Raw genomic sequence first — 18,968 nt, 5'->3', positions numbered from 1 at the left:
AGACAGAGCTGGACTCCAAACAAGACTTCCCGTCTGTGCAGTGAACACTTTGAGAGTCATCACTTCAGCACTGACTCCAGGATAAAGACACCTTTTTTCATACAGTACCTCACAAAGAGTCAAGAAACTTATTAGTTTAAAATGATGAATTATTGTCCATAATACATTTAAATGCATTACATAAATTATTAATTGTCATACATTACTAAGTACTCGATTAGGGCACAGCTTGCTCTGTACTATTACTGATAAGGTGAAATTACTGACACACCAGTGCAGTTTAGTGTTCCCCTGATGCAAAAGGCCAAATGAAGATTTTATCAATCAAGGAACATGACATGTATTTACCAACTTTAACATTTTAGTGCCTTTTATGCAAAGACCCTTTATTAAAGTGAGAATTACTACCTTTTTCCCCACACACAGTCTGTGAAGAACCAATGGAAAAAATATTCTCATAATGAGACAGCCAAACATAGCATGGTTCCACAGTGGCAGTGAGCTTTGATAACAGTTCAGTTTCCTTTTGATAGCAACAATTATTTTAATGTGGATGAATTGCATATTGTACATTCATACTCCAGTTGTTTTGAGAGTACAGTTAAATTTAAAATCACATTCAAATATAAAGTCGAATATCTACAGAACTTAAACACAAAACTATTTTATGAATGACAGCCACTTACTCAGCAATAAGATCATTTTGGTGGTGAGTGGGCTTTTAACCAAGACAGGCTATAGTCAATGTTTTCTACCCGTGTTTTTAACCTGTCATCTTTCTCTCTTGTAGGACACTTGAGGAAAGTTACAACGCCTTGACCAATGTGATATTTACTCCACAGTAAAGAGGTTGTTTCACAAGAAATTAAGATTTTGCAAATTATGATACGGTCCTAATCCATAGGTTTTATAATTACTGTTATAAATCTTTTCATTTATTTCATGTGTACTTTTTGTAACCTTTTAATAGTGATGATTTCATGAACGCAAGCTTTGACTTAATTTTGTTAAACTGTTTGTGTAATGGTTATAACTTTTGCTATATAAAATGGATCAGACAAAATTTACTTTATAGTAAAAGCAAATTTTTTGAAAGCTGTCATTCATCAGTTTCCTGTGATGATTGAAAATATAGTGGTGATTTAAACCATTAACAAAATATAATCGTTATTAATGGCATCTTAATGTTTTCATTTATGTCTTAACATTTACCCAAGTTTGCATTTATCTTAGCAGAATGTAAAAAAAAATGAAAAGCTGATGTTATGTGCTGGTTTTCTTTGAACATTTCTTTAAGACAAATGAAGAAAATTTCACTGAGAAAATTTCACTGAGAAACTCTTCTCCTTTTGTGAAAAACAAGGAAATATCTGCACGCTGAATAGTTTTAAGTCTCGTAGGAGGTATTATTTATTTGTGACATTGTGACATATGAGAAGGTTCTGTGGGTATTGCTCGGTATTGAGGCTTATATAGTGAGGCTAAAAAAAAAACAACAACACATAATTGGCTGATTATGATTATTATCTATGATACCTTTGCCTGAGAAAGACCCTCTCAGAGTTGGCAACATAGCGAACAAGTGATACCTCCTTTGGGGCTTCAAAACTATTGTGTCCAGCTAATTCTTTGTTTTTCACTTTGAGCCCTTTTATCCAGTCACATTCTTCTGTGTTAAAACTAGACTTCTAACAGAGCAGCAAACAAAGGTTACTCTCCAAAATCTTCTCAGGCTCTGCTGCTGGGTGTAAGGTGCTTAGTTATCTTCTGTGATGGAAAATTCTGGTATTTAAACATATTTAACCTATAATGTGTTGTATAAGGTTACTTGTTTTGATGAAACTGAACTTCTAACCAAATGATATGTGTCGCTCATTTAACCCCTACTGTGACAGCAGTGAGAGACACCAAGGTCACGAGCCAGGGAGGCTCAGACATCAAGATTATGAGCCAGGGAGGACAACAAGTGTCCTTGTTAGTCTGAAGAGATGTTGTGTTTTAGGAATGTCAAGGCGCCACATATTTTGACTGTTGATGTGCATGTGTTATGGGAACTATAAAGATAGCAGGGCGAGAAGACTTGCTAGGCATTCACTGACTGACTGTTCATGCGGTTGTATGTGTGAGTGTCTCCATTCATGAATGCTTATTAAAACTCAAGAAAGACAGCTGACGTGTGAAGACTTTCTTTAAACTGTTCATTAAATAGTAGTTTTGCCACCACAAAATTGGCGACCACGAAGGGACCTCATCTGTGAGCGGATTCTGGAATTCTGGACTGAAGGTGTGAAGACTGTGCGCACAGCAAGAGCTGAGGCTCTTACCACCTCAAACTCCCCCACAAAGGAAGGTTGAGAGGAGGGCCTGATGTCTGGAAAACCGGGATTCCCTTCACCGTTGGGGTCCAACGAACTTGGTGGCTGTCAACACCTCGCTGTCTGTTCTGGTGAGTTTTGAGGACTGCGCAGGACAAGTCTTTTCCACTTATTGTGATAGGTTGGCAGACGTGCCAGGCACCGTTTCTGGGAAGCGAACAAAGTTAAAATAATCAGGCCCACACAGAAATGGACTGCTTAATTTTTTGTCAGTGACAATGTTAAACATTAATGCTTAATGTTTTATCTGTAGTGTATGCTTTGTTTGTTCTTTCAACTGACAGTCAGATTTGATTGTGAAATACAATATTCAGTCAGTAATAAAGACAAAAGGAGTGAAAATATAAATAGAATTTATTGAAATTAATTTAAATTAGTTATAGATGAATATCAAAAACTCAACATTAGCCATGACAGCCCGGGAAGAAAATATTATCTTAATGCCAGGATGCTGGAGGTGAAGCTGGTGCAGGTCCTCCTTCACCATTCTGACCAGCTTGACACTGCTGACCTTCCCCATGTCATTGCCGCCACAGTGGATGATGAGGACATCTGGTGGACATCACCCCAGCCAAACCAGCAGACACGGAAGCCCGGCATGCTGAGGGTGCTTCCCAAGGTCTCTGCAGCTCTTTGGACACTACACCGGACATAGCTGTCACCAGTGATCCACACTGTGCATATGAAAGTACAATGAGTGTAATAAATAATTAGCGTTATATATTTTAAAAAAAGTTGAAGCGTTTTTTTTTTTTAAGATAACAGCTGAATCATTGTTTCAAGGTTTGTTGTATAACGTTAGTTTCAGCTAAACTCAACTTACCTCAAGTTTCGTGAGGGAGCTGCAGGGGAGCTGGCACCAAGCGGGAGCAGACAACACCACAGGGCTAGCCAAAGTAGCGTAGCTTCTTAGCCTCGTAGCTTGTTAGCCTAGCTTGTTAGCCTTAGCTAACTTAGCAGCGCCAAGCGAGGTGGGCGTGTTTAGGCAACCAGGCTTCCTTCGGCCCGCCTCTTTGCCCATTTTTGATTGTCCGGGAGTTAGGCGGAGTCAGGCACTGCCAAGATGGCGACGTCCAGAGCGGAGTATTTTGAGCTTCAAATCCACTCTTCAGAAACGGATGGGTGACGTCACGGTGATTACGTCCATTATTTTATACAGTCTATGGTAGTGATGCGCGGGTCGACCCGTAACCCGCGGGACCCGCAAATGGGTCAAATCGGTCTGTAAATGATATTTTGACATTATTATTATAATCTATTAATCTATAATCTTTTACTGTCATGGCATCCGAAGGTACTGATGCATTGAGCAGGTGACAGTCCGCGGTCGTTTTCAAAACACACTTGTGTCACGCACTCCAAAAGAAACTTGTTGAAACTTTAAACAATAATTTATTGTACAAAACGGGGGGAAACAAACGTTGACAAAAACGGTTCCATAATTCATATTAAATTCAAAAGATAACGAAAAAACAGCGAGGGAATAGTGATAAAGTGGTAAATCTTGGCATTGATCCACAGCCTCAGACGGATGCGCTCAAGCGTGCCATGCGCACAAGCTCAGTTATAGGCTATACTATATTTTCACATTTTTAACAATGCAATTTAAAAGTTTTATTTTTATTTAGATTTTAATTGATAACCTACATTTACCAACAACAAAAAGACTACATTTAGTACCAAAAAAAAAAAAAAAGTAAAAAAAAAAAAAAAAAAAAAAAAAAGTAAATAAAAAAACAAATATTGAATACCAAATTTTCATAACGAATTAGGGTTGTCACGATACTAAAATTTCAAACTCGATATCGATACCCAGGAAAATATTCAATACTCGATACCATTTTCGATACAGCAGCAAAAAATTAAGAGGCATGTCATTTTTTAAATAAAAATCAGAACAGTAACATCAATGATAACAACAAAAAAAATCCTCCCAAAATAAATAACAACTAGAAACAAGATCTGTCCATACAAATGTATTTATCTACAGCCCTGTTTATTTTCTGTGCTTCTGGTGAATTGGCACCATATTTTCGTTGCTGAACGAATAGAGTTGGTAGTTTAGGCTCAGGATGCTCCTGTTTCTACCTCACTATGTGATCAGAGAACCAGGGGTTACGGGAGAAACCAAACGTTTTTTCAGACACACATAATTGTGTTGTCCTGTTAAACTAACATTGTCTATTAATGTCACAGACGGGCATGACTGATAAAGTTTTCTGCTTAGCTCCCACATTAACATTAGAAGTTATATTTTATTTTGATGCTGGCGACACCAGCTGCTCAGCTGCTAGTGAGGGGAGGGGCTGTACCTGCCGTCTGCAGCGTGCTGTGTTCACATCACTAAATATTTCCAAAGAGCGCTTTTTCCTTTATCATTTTTGACCAAAACTGGCTGCTCTGATCCTCCTGCAGCTGCGCTGGCCATATTACAGCAACAGAAATGTGTGCATGCATGCACAGCGACGACAACAAGCCGGGTTGCAGCGAGGGCTCTGTGCCTGCCAGACGCTGCCTGCACAGTGAGTGTCCGTCGGACCCGTTGCACGCACCCGACAGGCACTGAGGTGGCGTGCACTGTTAGTATCGATACTTTTGTAAATTAGTATTGTATCCGGATACAGCATTTGAGTATCGATACTTTTCAGAGTATCGATACTTTTGACAACCCTATAACGAATACTTACCCACAGAAACGAATATTCGAATATCCGAATATTTGGGTACAGCCTACTGATTGGCCGATATAGACTGTTGCAAAGTTTGATTGGATAACTAGAAGAGTGAACACCCTTAGTCAGGTGATTAGAGGAAGCAGTGGGAGTGGGAGGGAGAGAATTGTGAATGGATGAGCAGAAAGAAAGTCTTGCTGATTGAACGTATGCTGAGCTTCATTTGTAACTCTGCTGTAGACATTTGCCTAAGCACTCTAAAATAATTACTTTTATACCACTACTGTGTGTGTGTGTGTGTGTGTGTGTGTGTGTGTGTGTGTTTTGTGTCCCAGGACAGCTGTGGCAGCAGCAGTACGACGAGTCAGCAGCTAGTCTCTATGTCTCCTGTGAGTTCCACTGGGATCCCAACACCAGCCCAGCTCACCAAAACCAACGCACCTGTCCACATTGACGTAGGAGGGCACATGTACACCAGCAGTCTGGCCACCCTTACAAAGTACCCTGAGTCAAGGTGAGAGACACACATCCACCTTTAACTCCTCATCGAACTTATGGAACACCATACTTTAAATCAAGGTGTTTGGTAGGTCATCATGGTGGTCATTCCTTAAGTTGACCATTAATGTGAAAAGGCAAAAAATAAACCACTAAAACCTGAAAACTAAACACCTTTAGTTCAAAAGCCCTTGATCAAAAACTCAAGTAGATTTTATAAGGGTATATGACTTTCCCCTAATTTTAATATTAATTTGAAGTTTTTGACAATTCATTAATTATTCAAATAAAGTGTTGTATAGTTGTTCTGGTCTAGTTTCAGGTTTAAATTCATGACATTTTAAGGGACTCTAGTTAAACTAATCATTTAATTTGTCAGGGGTTCTTTTATGGGTTCTCTACATGGGTTAAGCTGTGGTTGATAAAAAATAACTTTTTCATATTTGCTCAAACAGTCTGTCTAAATGAGACAGACACTCTGTGAAACAAATCATACTCAACTGTGCCTTCTCTGTTGCCTTGCAGCATTTCTAATGGCCTTAATGCAAATCAACCAAAACAACCAATCAGAGCTGAGGAGTCTCTAATACAAACATATTTTAGTGACTTCCTAGTTTGACTGTTTGACTGCATTTTACAAGCAGTGATTGACATGATTGACAGCTGCACGAGAGACTCCTTGTCTCTGATTGGTTGTTTTATGTCAACTCCGGTCTGATTCTAGCAAATGCCATTAGACGCACTAAGAGGAGGCAGGACATGATTATTTTCACAGACTATCTATCTCATGTACTTCTTTCATAGTTTAGTGACAGTTTCAGCATATGACTCAAAGTTAATTGTGTTAAAGTTACTAGCTGTTGTTTTCAGGGTTTTTTAAGGGCTAAACACAACTTAAAATTTACAAAATAAAATCACAGGTACCCCCTAGTTTTCTTTATGGCCAAAGTAGATCGATTTAAAGTTTAAGTGGAAAAATTCCCTCAAGATTTTTCAAAAGTTTGAAAGCTATCCTTGAATTTGAACCTCAGATGAAAACTTCTTAATATATATATTAGGTTAGAATTATTTCCATGTTATTTTGTCCTTGGTGAACCCTGCAAGTTCTTCATTTGATTACTTCAATATATTACAATACATTCATTTATTCATTTATTACCTCTTTAAAATCCAATTAAAATTAAAGCTGCAAGCAGCATTGGTAGGAACCTCGCACTCGTGCCCGTTTCGGCCTCCAGCTTATGTCGTCATTGTGAATTATTTAGAAATATCAAACACATTGCCACAAACAAAAAATCCTTACAGAGCAGAACATGTTGATGTTTGAATGCTTTCTGTAGCTAGTAGGTATGTAGAAGTGATGTCACAATATGCAAATTAGATGAGTGAATTTACTCCCATCAGATTCCCCTCTATTTTTTGAGGATGAGATGACAAAAACAACACAAAACAAATCTACTGTGTAAATATGTTCAAAATGCTGTTTTACTGAGATTTATGAAATCCAATATGGCAGCCGCCTAATGACGCCACAATATGCAAATTAGATGAGGTAATTTACTCCCATCAGATTCCCCTCTCTTTTTTGAGGATGAGATGACAAAACAACACAAAACAAAAGAAATCTACTGTGTAAATATGTTTAAAATGCTGTTTTACTGAGATTTATGAAATCCAATATGGCCGCAGCCTAGTGACACCACAATATGCAAATTAGATGACTTAATTTACTCCCATCACAAACTTTGGGTCATGATGAATAGTTTTCTTATTTACAGTATGCCTGTATCTCTCACCACTTTCAAGCGACAGCCTTTTGAAATGTTGAAATGAAAACGGAATATTTTCCTCAATAAACTTAATTATTAAAATGGAGATTCTGCCCCTGTCATGTCTGCATGTAAGATATAGACACGCACACACATCATGTTTCTGTGAGTTTGTGTGTGACAGTGGTTGCCATGGTAATGAAGTAGGTGCACCTGGCAGAAGAGCTTAGAAAGACAGACAGAACACAGAGAAGAGACCTCTTTTAGGGGAGATTTAACTCCTCGAACAAGTTCTTCCCATTCCCAAACCGTTGGTCCAATCATCAAAATAATGTGATGGTGAGAGAGATGAAGTTATACAGAAGATCTGTTTAGCAGCAGTTGAGCTGGCATGTGTGCATCTTTGAAGCCAATACAATAAACGGTGTAGGAGGAGATGTTTTTTGAAGAAGAGCACGTTTGAGGCGAAATCTTACTTTGAAAAGGCAAATAGCTCACTTCCTGTTGGATTTAGGTCATGGGTGTCAGCGCATGATTTGTAGGTCGAACACGCCAATTTTGGTTTGATCTGTCTAGACATTCCTATGGGCTGCAGTGGCCATTTTAGTGCGCCTAGGTGGCGCTAGAGAGCCCATTTTGGCACTTTAGGGATTAATAATGTGTAGGCCTATTTGCTGTTTCAAATGAGGATTCTGCTGCTGTAATCTGTCCTTTAAAGATTGTGTGCTGTCTGTGTGTGCAGCCGTTGTCATGGCGATTAATGACTTGCCTGCACCTGAGGGGCACACAAAGAGCTCATGAGAGAGCAGATTAGCAAAGGCTGTTTAATATGGGTTTGAAATTTCTCGAACAAGTTCTTCCCATTCCCAAACCGTTGGTCCAATCATGAAAATAAAGTGATGGTGAGAGAGATCCACTTCTTGTGAACGCACGTGTCATGTTTTATATTTGTAGAGTCAAAAATGTGATCACACGAGCGAGTTACAAATGTGTTGCACCTCAGCTGTTTTCCAGAAATTTCTTCTCTCAGTTTACATGGGAGTGAATGAGAAAAAAATCGGCGCTCCCTTCGCTTTGAAGCCACTCAGCAAAAATGTGTACGTGTGAGAGATTACATGTCAACATATCTGTGACCAGGACAAATTTTCCTATGTTTTTTGGTATAAGCTGTGTATGTACAGTGAAAATTGTGGCCATGGCAGCCAGTTAAAAACAAAAGTTTTAGACGATTTCTAGAGCCCTCTCCACTCTAGCTCACAGCATTCCGTGCAATACACACCCATTATAAACTGTCAATTTCTCCACATTTGCTCATGGTACTTTGCGAGGCACAGATTAAAAACAGTAAAAGATATGGGCCGTAGTAGGCATTTTTGTGTGCCTATGTGATGCTAGAGAGCACATTTTGGCACTTGAGGGGTTCATTTTTGCATTTTATCAACTTTTTCGCCAGGCCTGACATGCGTGCCAATTTTGGTGAGTTTTTGAGCATGTTTAGGGGGTCAAATTCCAGCTCAAAGAGGCGGCAGGAGAAAGAATAATAAACGCAGCAAAAACAATAGACTAACCTTCGGGCTCGGTCCCTAATAAATTATTTACATCATTACAACTGGGTGTATTTATGAATTCTGAAGACAGAAAATTGAGGGATGCAGTTGCACAGCGAACCACAAATACATAGCTGAGGACCATTTAACTACAAGAGGTAGACAAACAGCAGACATATCTAATCGCATCCACTCTCTATGGTTTGCCCTGTGAATCATCCGTCAGTGAACTTGCAACCACTGTTTCTCTTTGCTGATACAATTAGTCTGTGTTTTCGTAGATGTTCCCATGGCTCATTGTACATCTTAATCCCCGTAAGTTTTTGGGGACTGAGCCCGTAGGCAGTCAAGTCCTGCGTTTATTCTTTATTCTTTCTCCCGCCGCCTCTTCAAGCACAAATTTGACCTCCTAAACATGCTCAAAAACTCACCAAACTTGGCATGCATGTCAGGCCTGGCGAAAAAGTTGATAAAATGCAAAAATGAACCCCTAAAGTGCCAAAATGTGCTCTCTAGCGTCACATAGGCACACAAAAATGCCCACTACAGCCCGTAGGAATGTCATTGAAAGATCAAACAAAAACTGGCTTGTTTATCTCATCAAGACCTATAAATCACACACTGACACCCCTGACCTAAATCCAACAGGAAGTGAACTATTTGCCCTTTCAAAGTAAGACTTCGGCTCCCAAATTGGCTTTTTCAAAAGCTATCTCCTCTGAGGCCGTTTATCATATCAGCTTCAACCTTGCACACATGACAGCTCACACCCTGCTGAACAAAAGTTCTGTATAATGACAATGTCTTTGTCATTACTCGAATGGTTTGGATTTGATAAGCTCTCAAAGTTGACGTGCCACAAAATGTCCTGACGATCTTCGAAAGATGTCCCATAGGAAATGAATGGGAGCAGGTGGAGAAAGGGACCAATCATTGGGCTTATTCTAGCCTGTACAGCTTCTCCATACATTTGCTACAGACTCCATTCCAGCTTTCAAATGCAGGGCTTAAAGTACTCCGGCGTGGCGCCAGATTTCCGGCTTGATGGACATTTCTAGTATTTATTTTTATTTTTTATTTTTTTTGTGGCAACAACTTGGCATAAGTTAGCATTTAACAAATCATCTTCTGATTTTCAGCAAAGCACATGGGTAGTTCCACCAATGGTATAGCATTATCAAACTCAGCTGGCCAATAAGGGCTGAGTGGGGAGGGTCTAAAAACAGCATATACACACACACACACGCGCGCACACACACACACATTCACACACACACACACACACACACACACAGAACAGGGTTTCAACACACACTACTTCCAAACACATATTGTTTAGGTGTCCGTTACACCAGATGAGTGTGCATGAATGTGTGTGCATCAGAAATGGACAATTGAACTGTGTTTGAATGATTAGCTTGTGTTAGCTTGACCGCCAGAGAAAACAACGTGCCGTGCAGTGTTTCCCCTGTGTGCAAATGGCAGCGGCTCACCGCTGCTTAAATATGACCGCTGCTGATTTTTTTTTTCCCATTTTAGCGCTTCAATCGTTATTATTTGACCAACGTTTCATATCCAGGTCAATTCACACACTTGTGAGTAAAGTAAAGCATGTAAGAGGAGAGGAGAGGGTGAGCATGCTAGAGCACGGCTCGGGCCGCATTTTCCTCACCAAACTTGACCCGAGCCTGGCGCAGTTTGTCAGCTGACAAAGTTATTGAAATGGACAGTGTGTAAATAACCATCAAAGGACTGCTGTTATGCACAGACAAACACGCTGCTCGCACAACAGCGCAGCACGGCACTCATTTGGCGCTGAGCTTGTGTTGCGTTCAGATGTTGTCATGTAAATAACAACTTCCAGCACTTAAATAGGTCATAGCACAAAATGTCAAGTGACTTTTCACCTCATGTAAGCTAGACAGACATTTCACCTGCTCATTACTGTCCACAAATGTACTGTATGTACTTAGTCCTAAAGAGCCCTTCTGGTGCCAGTAGATACATAGAAACATCCCAGCAGGCTGTGTTGTGCAAGCATACAAAAAAGTTTCACAATTGTGAAAATTATTTTTCATGTGTCACCTCCGCTGCTACAACTCCATCCTAGGGGAAACACTGCTGTGTGCGTTTTGTGCAACAGGTGGATGCGGTAGTCTACCGGTAGAGTAGAGAAAGAGAGCTAAGTAGCGTTGAAGTAGAGTAGAGCAGGGCAGAGAGATGGAAGCAAAAATATATTAAACCCGGTGTTAATACAACAGCACTGGAGAGAGGGGTGAAAAATAAATGGAGGTGGGCATGGTTCGAGGAGGGCGCAAAATTATAGATAGACAATTGACAAAGATTGCTGCTGTGCAAAAGATGTACCCCCCCAGGTTTCAGGTTTCAGGCTCAGGTAAAATTTCACTTTAAGCCATGCAAATGTTGCCACAGGTCTCATCTATTCAGCCATGTCTCCATCATTTTTAATATCATTTACCATTTTTAATCTGTGCCTCTTAAAGTACCATGAGCAAATTTGGAGAAATTTGGAGTTTATAATTGGTGTCTATCAGGCCTGGAATTTCGTCATTTTAGGGGCAAGGCCACTTGTCCTTTCGCGTTGTTAATTTTTTGAGGGCACAAAAGCCAAAAGCCAGGGCAGCGAGGCCATACAGTAAAACAATGTTTTTAAGTCCACATCCATAATGAATTTAATTTAAGGACTAAGGATGTATAGCTATCTGTCAAATGAATAAATAAAATGAGCTCAAGTAATAATAATGAGTATAATAAGTAATATCAATCAATCAATCAATTTTATTTATAAAGCCCAGCACCAAAAATCACAATTTGCCTCACAGGGCTTTACAGCATACGACATCCCTCTGTGCTTTGGACCCTCACAGCAGATAAGGAAAAACTCCCCAAAAAACCCCCTTTAATGGGGGAAAAAAACGGTAGAAACCTGAGGAAGAGCAACTGAGGAGGGATCCCTCTTCCAGGACAGACAGACGTGCAATAGATGTCGTACAGAACAGATCAGCATAATAAATTAACAGTAATCCATATGACACAATGAGACAGAAAGAGAGACAGAGACAGAGAGAGAGAGAGAGAGAGAGAGAGAGAGAGAGATGCAGGACAGACGGTAATGACAGTAGCTAACATTAATTAAAGTAATAATATTATAGTTATAGTTCTGGCTACTGTGATACAATATGTTGAAAGTATATATTAATATCTGGCAGTATACATGTGTGACAATAATCATATGTGTATAATAACAGTAGAAGTATGACTAATGACTAATGATGGCAGCAGCAGCAGGAGGCATCTGGCAGGACCACGGCAGCAGCACAACCATACACATCACGCTATCCAGGCACCGCTGCGATATGAGTTAATCTGAGAGACAGTGGAGCACAAAGGCTTCCGGAGAACAAGCTGAGTTAGTGACATCCAGAATGGCCGAGTTAGCAAGATGCAGTAATAGGATACGAGAGAGAGAGAGAGAGAGAAGGAGAGAAGGTGCCCGGTGTATTATAGGGGGGTCCTCCGGCAGACTAGGCCTAAGTCAGCCTAACTAGGCAAGCCTGAGCCGGCCCTAACTATAAGCTTTATCAAAGAGGAAAGTCTTAAGTCTAGTCTTAAATGTGGAGACGGTGTCTGCCTCCCAGACCATAACAGGAAGATGATTCCACAGGAGAGGAGCCTGATAGCTGAAGGCTCTGGCTCCTGATCTACTTTTGGAGACTTTAGGGACCACGAGTAACCCTGCATTCTCAGAGCGCAGTGTTCTGGTGGGATAATATGGCACTATGAGCTCTCTAAGATATGACGGAGCTTGACCATTTAGAGCTTTATAAGTTAGCAGTAGGATTTTAAATTCAATTCTGGATTTTACAGGGAGCCAGTGCAGAGAAGCTAAAACAGGAGAAATATGATCTCGTTTCTTAGTTCCTGTTAGTACACATGCTGCTGCATTCTGAATTAGCTGGAGAGTTTTTAAGGACTTGCAGCGTGACGCTTTTTGTGTGTGTTGGAGGCGGCACTTGACTTGCGTCATATGACGCCGCCGTAGCTGTCGTTAACTAGAGTAATCTTGAAGTTATATTCCCTTCATATGCACCGCGGCCTCTCTGCTGTTGAGTTTGTGTGTCTGTGTGTGTGTGCGTGCTGTGAGGGGTGACATGCAGAGAGCAGGAGAGAGGCTGCAGAATGATGACACATAAAACCGAAACTTTAAAAAGTAACGCCGATAATGGCGGAGCTTACTATTATTACGGTGTTGATTAAACTTGCCTTGGGTTGTTTAACACGGAGGTCTCGGTACCGATCCCTGCCTGGGCGTTTCATGAAGTCTCCTGGTTGGCTGGTGATAGACTGGTGTCAAACTGTCATTATAGCCCGTCCGAGCGGTTCATGTACATTCGGTGATGTAGGCTACGCATCGTCTCATTTGATGTTGCCCAATAAGAATCCAGAATGTCATCGCATTATTTTTTTGTCAAAGCCGTGTTGACAGGAAAGAGGCAGAGGAGAAAACCGCAGAATCACCTGGAGCAGTGTGGGCGGGGCATCAAGGCCACTGTGGCCTTAGGGCAGATATTTTTTTCAAGGGCACAGGGCCAAATTGGGTGGGCACGAGAGCCATGGCCCTCCAAAGCAAAGGGAGCGGTGACTTTCTCTCATGTAAACTGAGAGGAGAAATTTCTAGAAAAGAGCTGAGGGGCAACACATTTTAAACTTGCAAGCATGATCACATTCTTGACACCACAAACATCACAAACATATGTGTGCGTTTGGGAAAAGTGTATCTCTCTGCTGGTATGCTTATATTGATGATTGGACTCACGGTTTGGGAATGGGAGGGACTAGTCTCTGCCCCTGTCTGTCCCTCTCTGCTGCACCTGCCAATCATTAATCACCATGACAACGGCTACATTTACCCACAGACACTGGCCTGTGTGTGTGTGTGTGCGTGTGTCACAATCTCAAAAGCAGAGATTACAGCAGCAGAATCTCCATTTTAAACAGCATCTAAACATTATATATCAGCGTTTTCCATCTATCACATATTCTACAGCCTTTATTACTTATACTACTGTTGCTACTTGAGCTGGAGGCCAAAACAATGCTGCTTGCAGCTTTAATTTTTTACTTGTTGCTCTTGATGCCTCTGCAGATTAATGACTGATTACATGGCCACCCTCATGACGCTTTAAACATCAAATATAATGGAGGTGATTGTCCAAACACTTTAAATCTGCCAAGTGGCATTCAGCGTGTCTACCTTGATTGACTCATTATATAAAGGTTTTCATTTAATCCAGTAAGTGCTGGTGGTCCATTAACTTAACTAAACCACTCACACTGCCCTCTTTATTGTATCTCTGACAACATTAGATAAAGTTTCTTAAAGTAAGACTATGTGACCTTTGACAAAGGAAAAACATTATACCACTCACAAATGAAAAGTTTAATTCATAAGCTTTAAAATAAACCTTTGCCCCGCTCAAAACACTCAAGGCGTTAGCTGCTCCAGTCTTACATGCTCTGGTGAGACCAGTAGCAATGGTGACTAATGGTAGCTAATGTTAGCAAACCATAGCTATATAGATCTTGCAGTGTAGCTTACATTGCTGACTCAGTTTACTGACTCTTTTGATGTTGTAATGTGTTTTAGGACATCACAGATACACTTGTCAATGCTTTTTTTCACAAAAGTAAAGGAGTTAACACGGCCTACCTCACCAGGAGACATTTTTTTGTTTTTTTATATGGATCCCCATTAGCACCAGCATAAGCACTTGTCTTTGTTAAAGATCAAACATATTACATGTCTTAAACAAAGATCAGACATGCGCAGCAATAACAAAGACAGGAGCAGCAATTACATTGGCAACCATTTTGAGAAATTTGCACTTGGTGTTTAATTCCTTGAATTTCTAAAGCAGACATTTAACATCTGTAACTGTCACTTTAACTATTTTGAATTTACATGTTCTTATTCTTATTCTAAATCCTTAGTAAGTGTTATGGAGATATTATTATTTGTATAGTTCATATTGCTCATCAGACTGTTTATCTTATCATGAAAATAATCATTAAACTAATTAACAATTTGAACTGGTTTAGTCAAGAATTTCCCTTCCACATCAAGATATGCTGGGTAGAATTTGGGTTTACAACCCATCATCCCTTTTGCTAAACTCCACAACTTATTCATGTCATTCTTTACATCTTTAATTTTATTCCCGCAAAATAGTTGCTTTTTCTTTTTATTTACTGTTGTTACATAATTCCTTAACCGCCTATAAATTCAGATCAGATCAGATCCATAACGGTCAGAACATCAGATATACCAGCTGAATTGTGGAGGAAAACACACAGAGGATGCAGGGGAGGAAGTAAACAGCGGCGGAAAAAAGCAGGGTTGAGACAACGGAGGCCTATGGAGAAGAGAAGATATAAGCCGTGTCTCCCCTCTCTCATCATGGGCAACATGAGGTCGCTGGCAAATAAGATGGACGAGCTAACAGCAGCCGCCAGGAGTCAAAAGGAGTACCCGGAATGTAGTCTTATGTGCTTCACTGAGACATGGCCTCACCAGGACATTCCAGACAACAACGTCTCCATCAGTGGCTTTCAGACTGCCAACCAGGACTGCACCGAGAGCGGTAAGCGCAAAGGAGGGGGGCTTGCTGTTCTAGTAAATAACCGCTGGTGCAGTCCTGACCATATTTCCATTAATCTGTTGTCCGGACATTGAACTGTTTGCTGTTGGACTCAGGCCATATTATTTGCCCAGGGAGTTTACACATGCCATTATTGTAACTGTTTACATCCCCCCCTCTGCCAACCCGACGTCGGCATGTGACGTCATTCACTCCGCCATAGCCCGCCTGCAGACTAAACACCCGAGTGCCTTAATAGCTATCTCGGGTGACTTCAACCATGTTACCATGGAAACAACTTTGCCCACATTTACACATTATGTGAGCTGTCCTACCAGAGAGGAGAGAACACTGGACTTGCTGTATGCAAACGCTGAGGATGCATACAGCTGCTCCCCCCTCTCCCCTCTGGGTAGATCAGATCACAGCCTGGTACACCTCAACCCCTGCTATGTACCACTAGTCAAGAGCCAGCCTGCGACCATGAGGACAGTGAGGAGATGGCCGGAGGAGGCTTATGAGACACTGCAGGGCTGTTTTGGGGTGACAGACTGGCAGGCACTCTGTGAGCCACATGGGGAGGACATTGACAGGCTCACAGAATGCATCATGGACTACATCAGCTTCTGTGTGGACTCCGCTGTCCCAGCCAGGACTGTCCATTGTTACCCAAATAACAAACCATGGGTAACAAAGGACATCAAAGCCATTCTCAACACAAAGAAGAGGGCCTTCAGAGCTGGTAACAGGGAGGAGGTGAGAACAATACAGATCAGGGAGGCTAAGGAGAGGTACAGGAGGAAGCTGGAGAGGAAACTCCAGCAGAACAACATGAGAGAGTTCTGGAGTGGAATGAGGACCATCACTGGCTTCAGGACCAACAACCACAGAGGAGTTGAAGGCAGCGTGGAAGGGGCCAATGAGCTGAATCTGGTGGTCAACCATCTCCCACTCTGCCCTCCTCCCCCACTCCTCCCTCTCACACCCCAACACCCTCCTGCTTGACCCAAGGGGGGCTCCTCCTCCTCACACCTCCTCCCCTCGTGGCCAGACTGACTGCACTCTCCATCATGAGGACTACACCCCTCCCCCACATGTCGTCACCTTCACAATGTGCTTCACTGCTGACCATGTGAGAAGACAGCTGAAGAGACTCCACTCAAATAAGGCTGCAGGCCCTGATGGTGTCAGCCCCAGGATGCTCAAAGCCTGTTCCCCCCCAGCTATGTGGAGTACTTCAGCATGTCTTCAACATGAGCCTGAGTTTCCAGAGGGTCCCCTTGCTGTGGAAGACATCCTGCCTCATTCCTGTGCCAAAGACGTCGCGTCCCAGTGGCTCCAAGGACTACAGACCCGTGTCATTGACCTCCCACATCATGAAGACCCTGGAGAGACTCGTCTTGGAGCAGCTCCGGCCCATGGTCAAGCCACTTTTGGACCCCCTCCAGTTCGCCTATCGACTTGGAGTTGAGGACGCCATCATCTACCTGCTCAACCGCATCTATGCCCATTTGGATAAGCCGGCAAGCACTGTGAGGGTCATGTTTTTTGACTTCTCTAGTGCGTTCAACACTATCCGTCCAGCTCTACTGGGTGACAAGCTGACAGCAATGCAGGTGGATGCCCCCCTGGTGTCCTGGATTGTAGACTACTTGACTGGCAGACCACAGTATGTGCGCTTGCAACGCTGTGTGTCAGACAGAGTGGTCAGCAATACCGGGGCCCCGCAGGGGACTGTCCTCTCTCCCTTCCTCTTCACCCTCTACACCACGGACTTCAGCTATTGCACTGAGACCTGCCATCTTCAGAAGTTTTCTGATGACTCTGCTATAGTTGGATGTATCACCAAGGGTGATGATGATGAGTACAGGGCTTTGTCACATGGTGTCAGCAGAACCATCTGCAGCTCAACGTGGCAAAAACAAAGGAACTGGCTGTGGATCTGAGGAGGACCAAGACACCGGTGACCCCTGTTTCCATCCAGGGGGTCAGTGTGGACATTGTAGAGGACTATAAGTACCTGGGGGTACACATTGACAATAAACTGGACTGGGCTAAGAACACTAACGCTCTCTACAGGAAGGGCCAGAGCCGTCTCTATTTTCTGAGGCGACTGAGGTCCTTCAACATCTGCCGGACTATGCTCAGGATTTTCTATGAGTCTGTGGTGGCCAGTGCTATCCTCTACACTGTTGTGTGCTGGGGCAGCAAGCTGAGGGTGGCGGACACCAACAGACTCAACAAACTGATCTGCAAGGCCAGTGAGGTTGTGGGAACAGAGTGTGACTCTCTGATGGTGGTGTCAGAGAGGAGGATGCTGTCTAAGCTATGAACTATCTTGGACAATGTCTCACACCCACTCCACCATGTGCTGGTCAGGCACAAGAGTACTTTCAGTGGGAGACTCATACCACCAAGATGTACCACTGAGCGCCACAGGAAATCATTCCTGCCTGTGGCCATCAAACTGTACAACTCCTCCCTCTGAGTGGCCCTGAGACTTTTTCACACACTGACTTGCACTGACTTGTGCAATAACCCCATTTCACCCAGACTGTATATATTCTGTTTGTGTAAATAATCTTGTTTAGGTTACAAGATATATGTATATACATGTGTGTGTATATATATATATATATATATATATATATATATATATATATATATATATATATATTCACTTTTTATTTTTGTTAATAATTCCTGTTTATTTTAACTATATATTTGTAAAAACTATTGTTTCAATTTCTTATATTTTCATGTATATTCCTCTCTTGCAAGGAGCACCTGTAACACAACAATTTCCCCTCGGGGATCAATAAAGTATTTCTAATTCTGATTCTGATTCTGATAACTTGATGAGATGGCTACATTTTTGGCATCATCTCTTTTTTTCATGAGTTTACCCAATCCAACCAGTGTGCTCTCAAGTTCCTGACTATCTGTTTTCTAAAGCCCAAAACACACTGGCGGCATACGACATGCGTCAAAACAGACGCCCCCATTATTCTCTATTTACAAACCCACACCGGCGGCGTGTCGACGTGCGTCGACGTGACACACCGCAGCACTTCTCGTTATTGTCCTATTTTCCAGCGTCGCCACCCTTGAAAAAGCGCTTCTTTTCCATAGAAAAGCCTATATTGCACTTTCCAGCTTCCGTAGTAGCAGCTCTGTTGAATAGCAGAGAAGAAGAACTTTGGCGCCATCTATCGTCATATGATAATAAGCAACTCACATTGGTACCATCATTATCTGGTTGTCATGGTCGTCCTGCGTTGTGTGTTTTCTTTCTCTTCCTGCATCTTCTTCCTCGTCGTTTGTTCTAATTGGCAGTTGGCAACCAGCTAGTCACAGTACCGCCACCTAGCGGAGTGGAGTGTGCAATAGAATTCCGGTTGATGTTTTGGCCTTAACTGGTGCATGATTCTCAAACACTTGCATGAGT

At 41.9% G+C, this 18,968-nt stretch overlaps 1 protein-coding gene across 8 annotated transcripts in view; it reads left to right on the top strand.

The window, feature by feature from the left end:
* The window catches only part of LOC117270924 (BTB/POZ domain-containing protein KCTD1-like), an 84,114-nt gene that overhangs the window by 21,491 nt on the left and 43,655 nt on the right, over nucleotides 1-18,968 (top strand). For 7 of the 8 annotated variants that reach the window (XR_013491732.1, XR_013491731.1, XR_013491730.1 and 4 more), the window contains exon 2: nucleotides 5,383-5,561. Coding sequence is in view for 5 of the 8 variants with exons in the window: in XM_033648935.2 (XP_033504826.1) it covers nucleotides 5,383-5,561 (179 nt within the window). In the remaining 3 variants the exon portion in view is untranslated. The remainder of the gene's footprint in view (nucleotides 1-5,382; nucleotides 5,562-18,968) is intronic. The other variant, XM_078169063.1, reaches the window with a different exon arrangement.

This window comes from Epinephelus lanceolatus, chromosome 6 (genome assembly GCF_041903045.1).
Source record: "Epinephelus lanceolatus isolate andai-2023 chromosome 6, ASM4190304v1, whole genome shotgun sequence".
Lineage (NCBI taxonomy): Eukaryota > Metazoa > Chordata > Actinopteri > Perciformes > Serranidae > Epinephelus > Epinephelus lanceolatus.
This window is presented reverse-complemented; position numbering and strand designations above follow the sequence as displayed.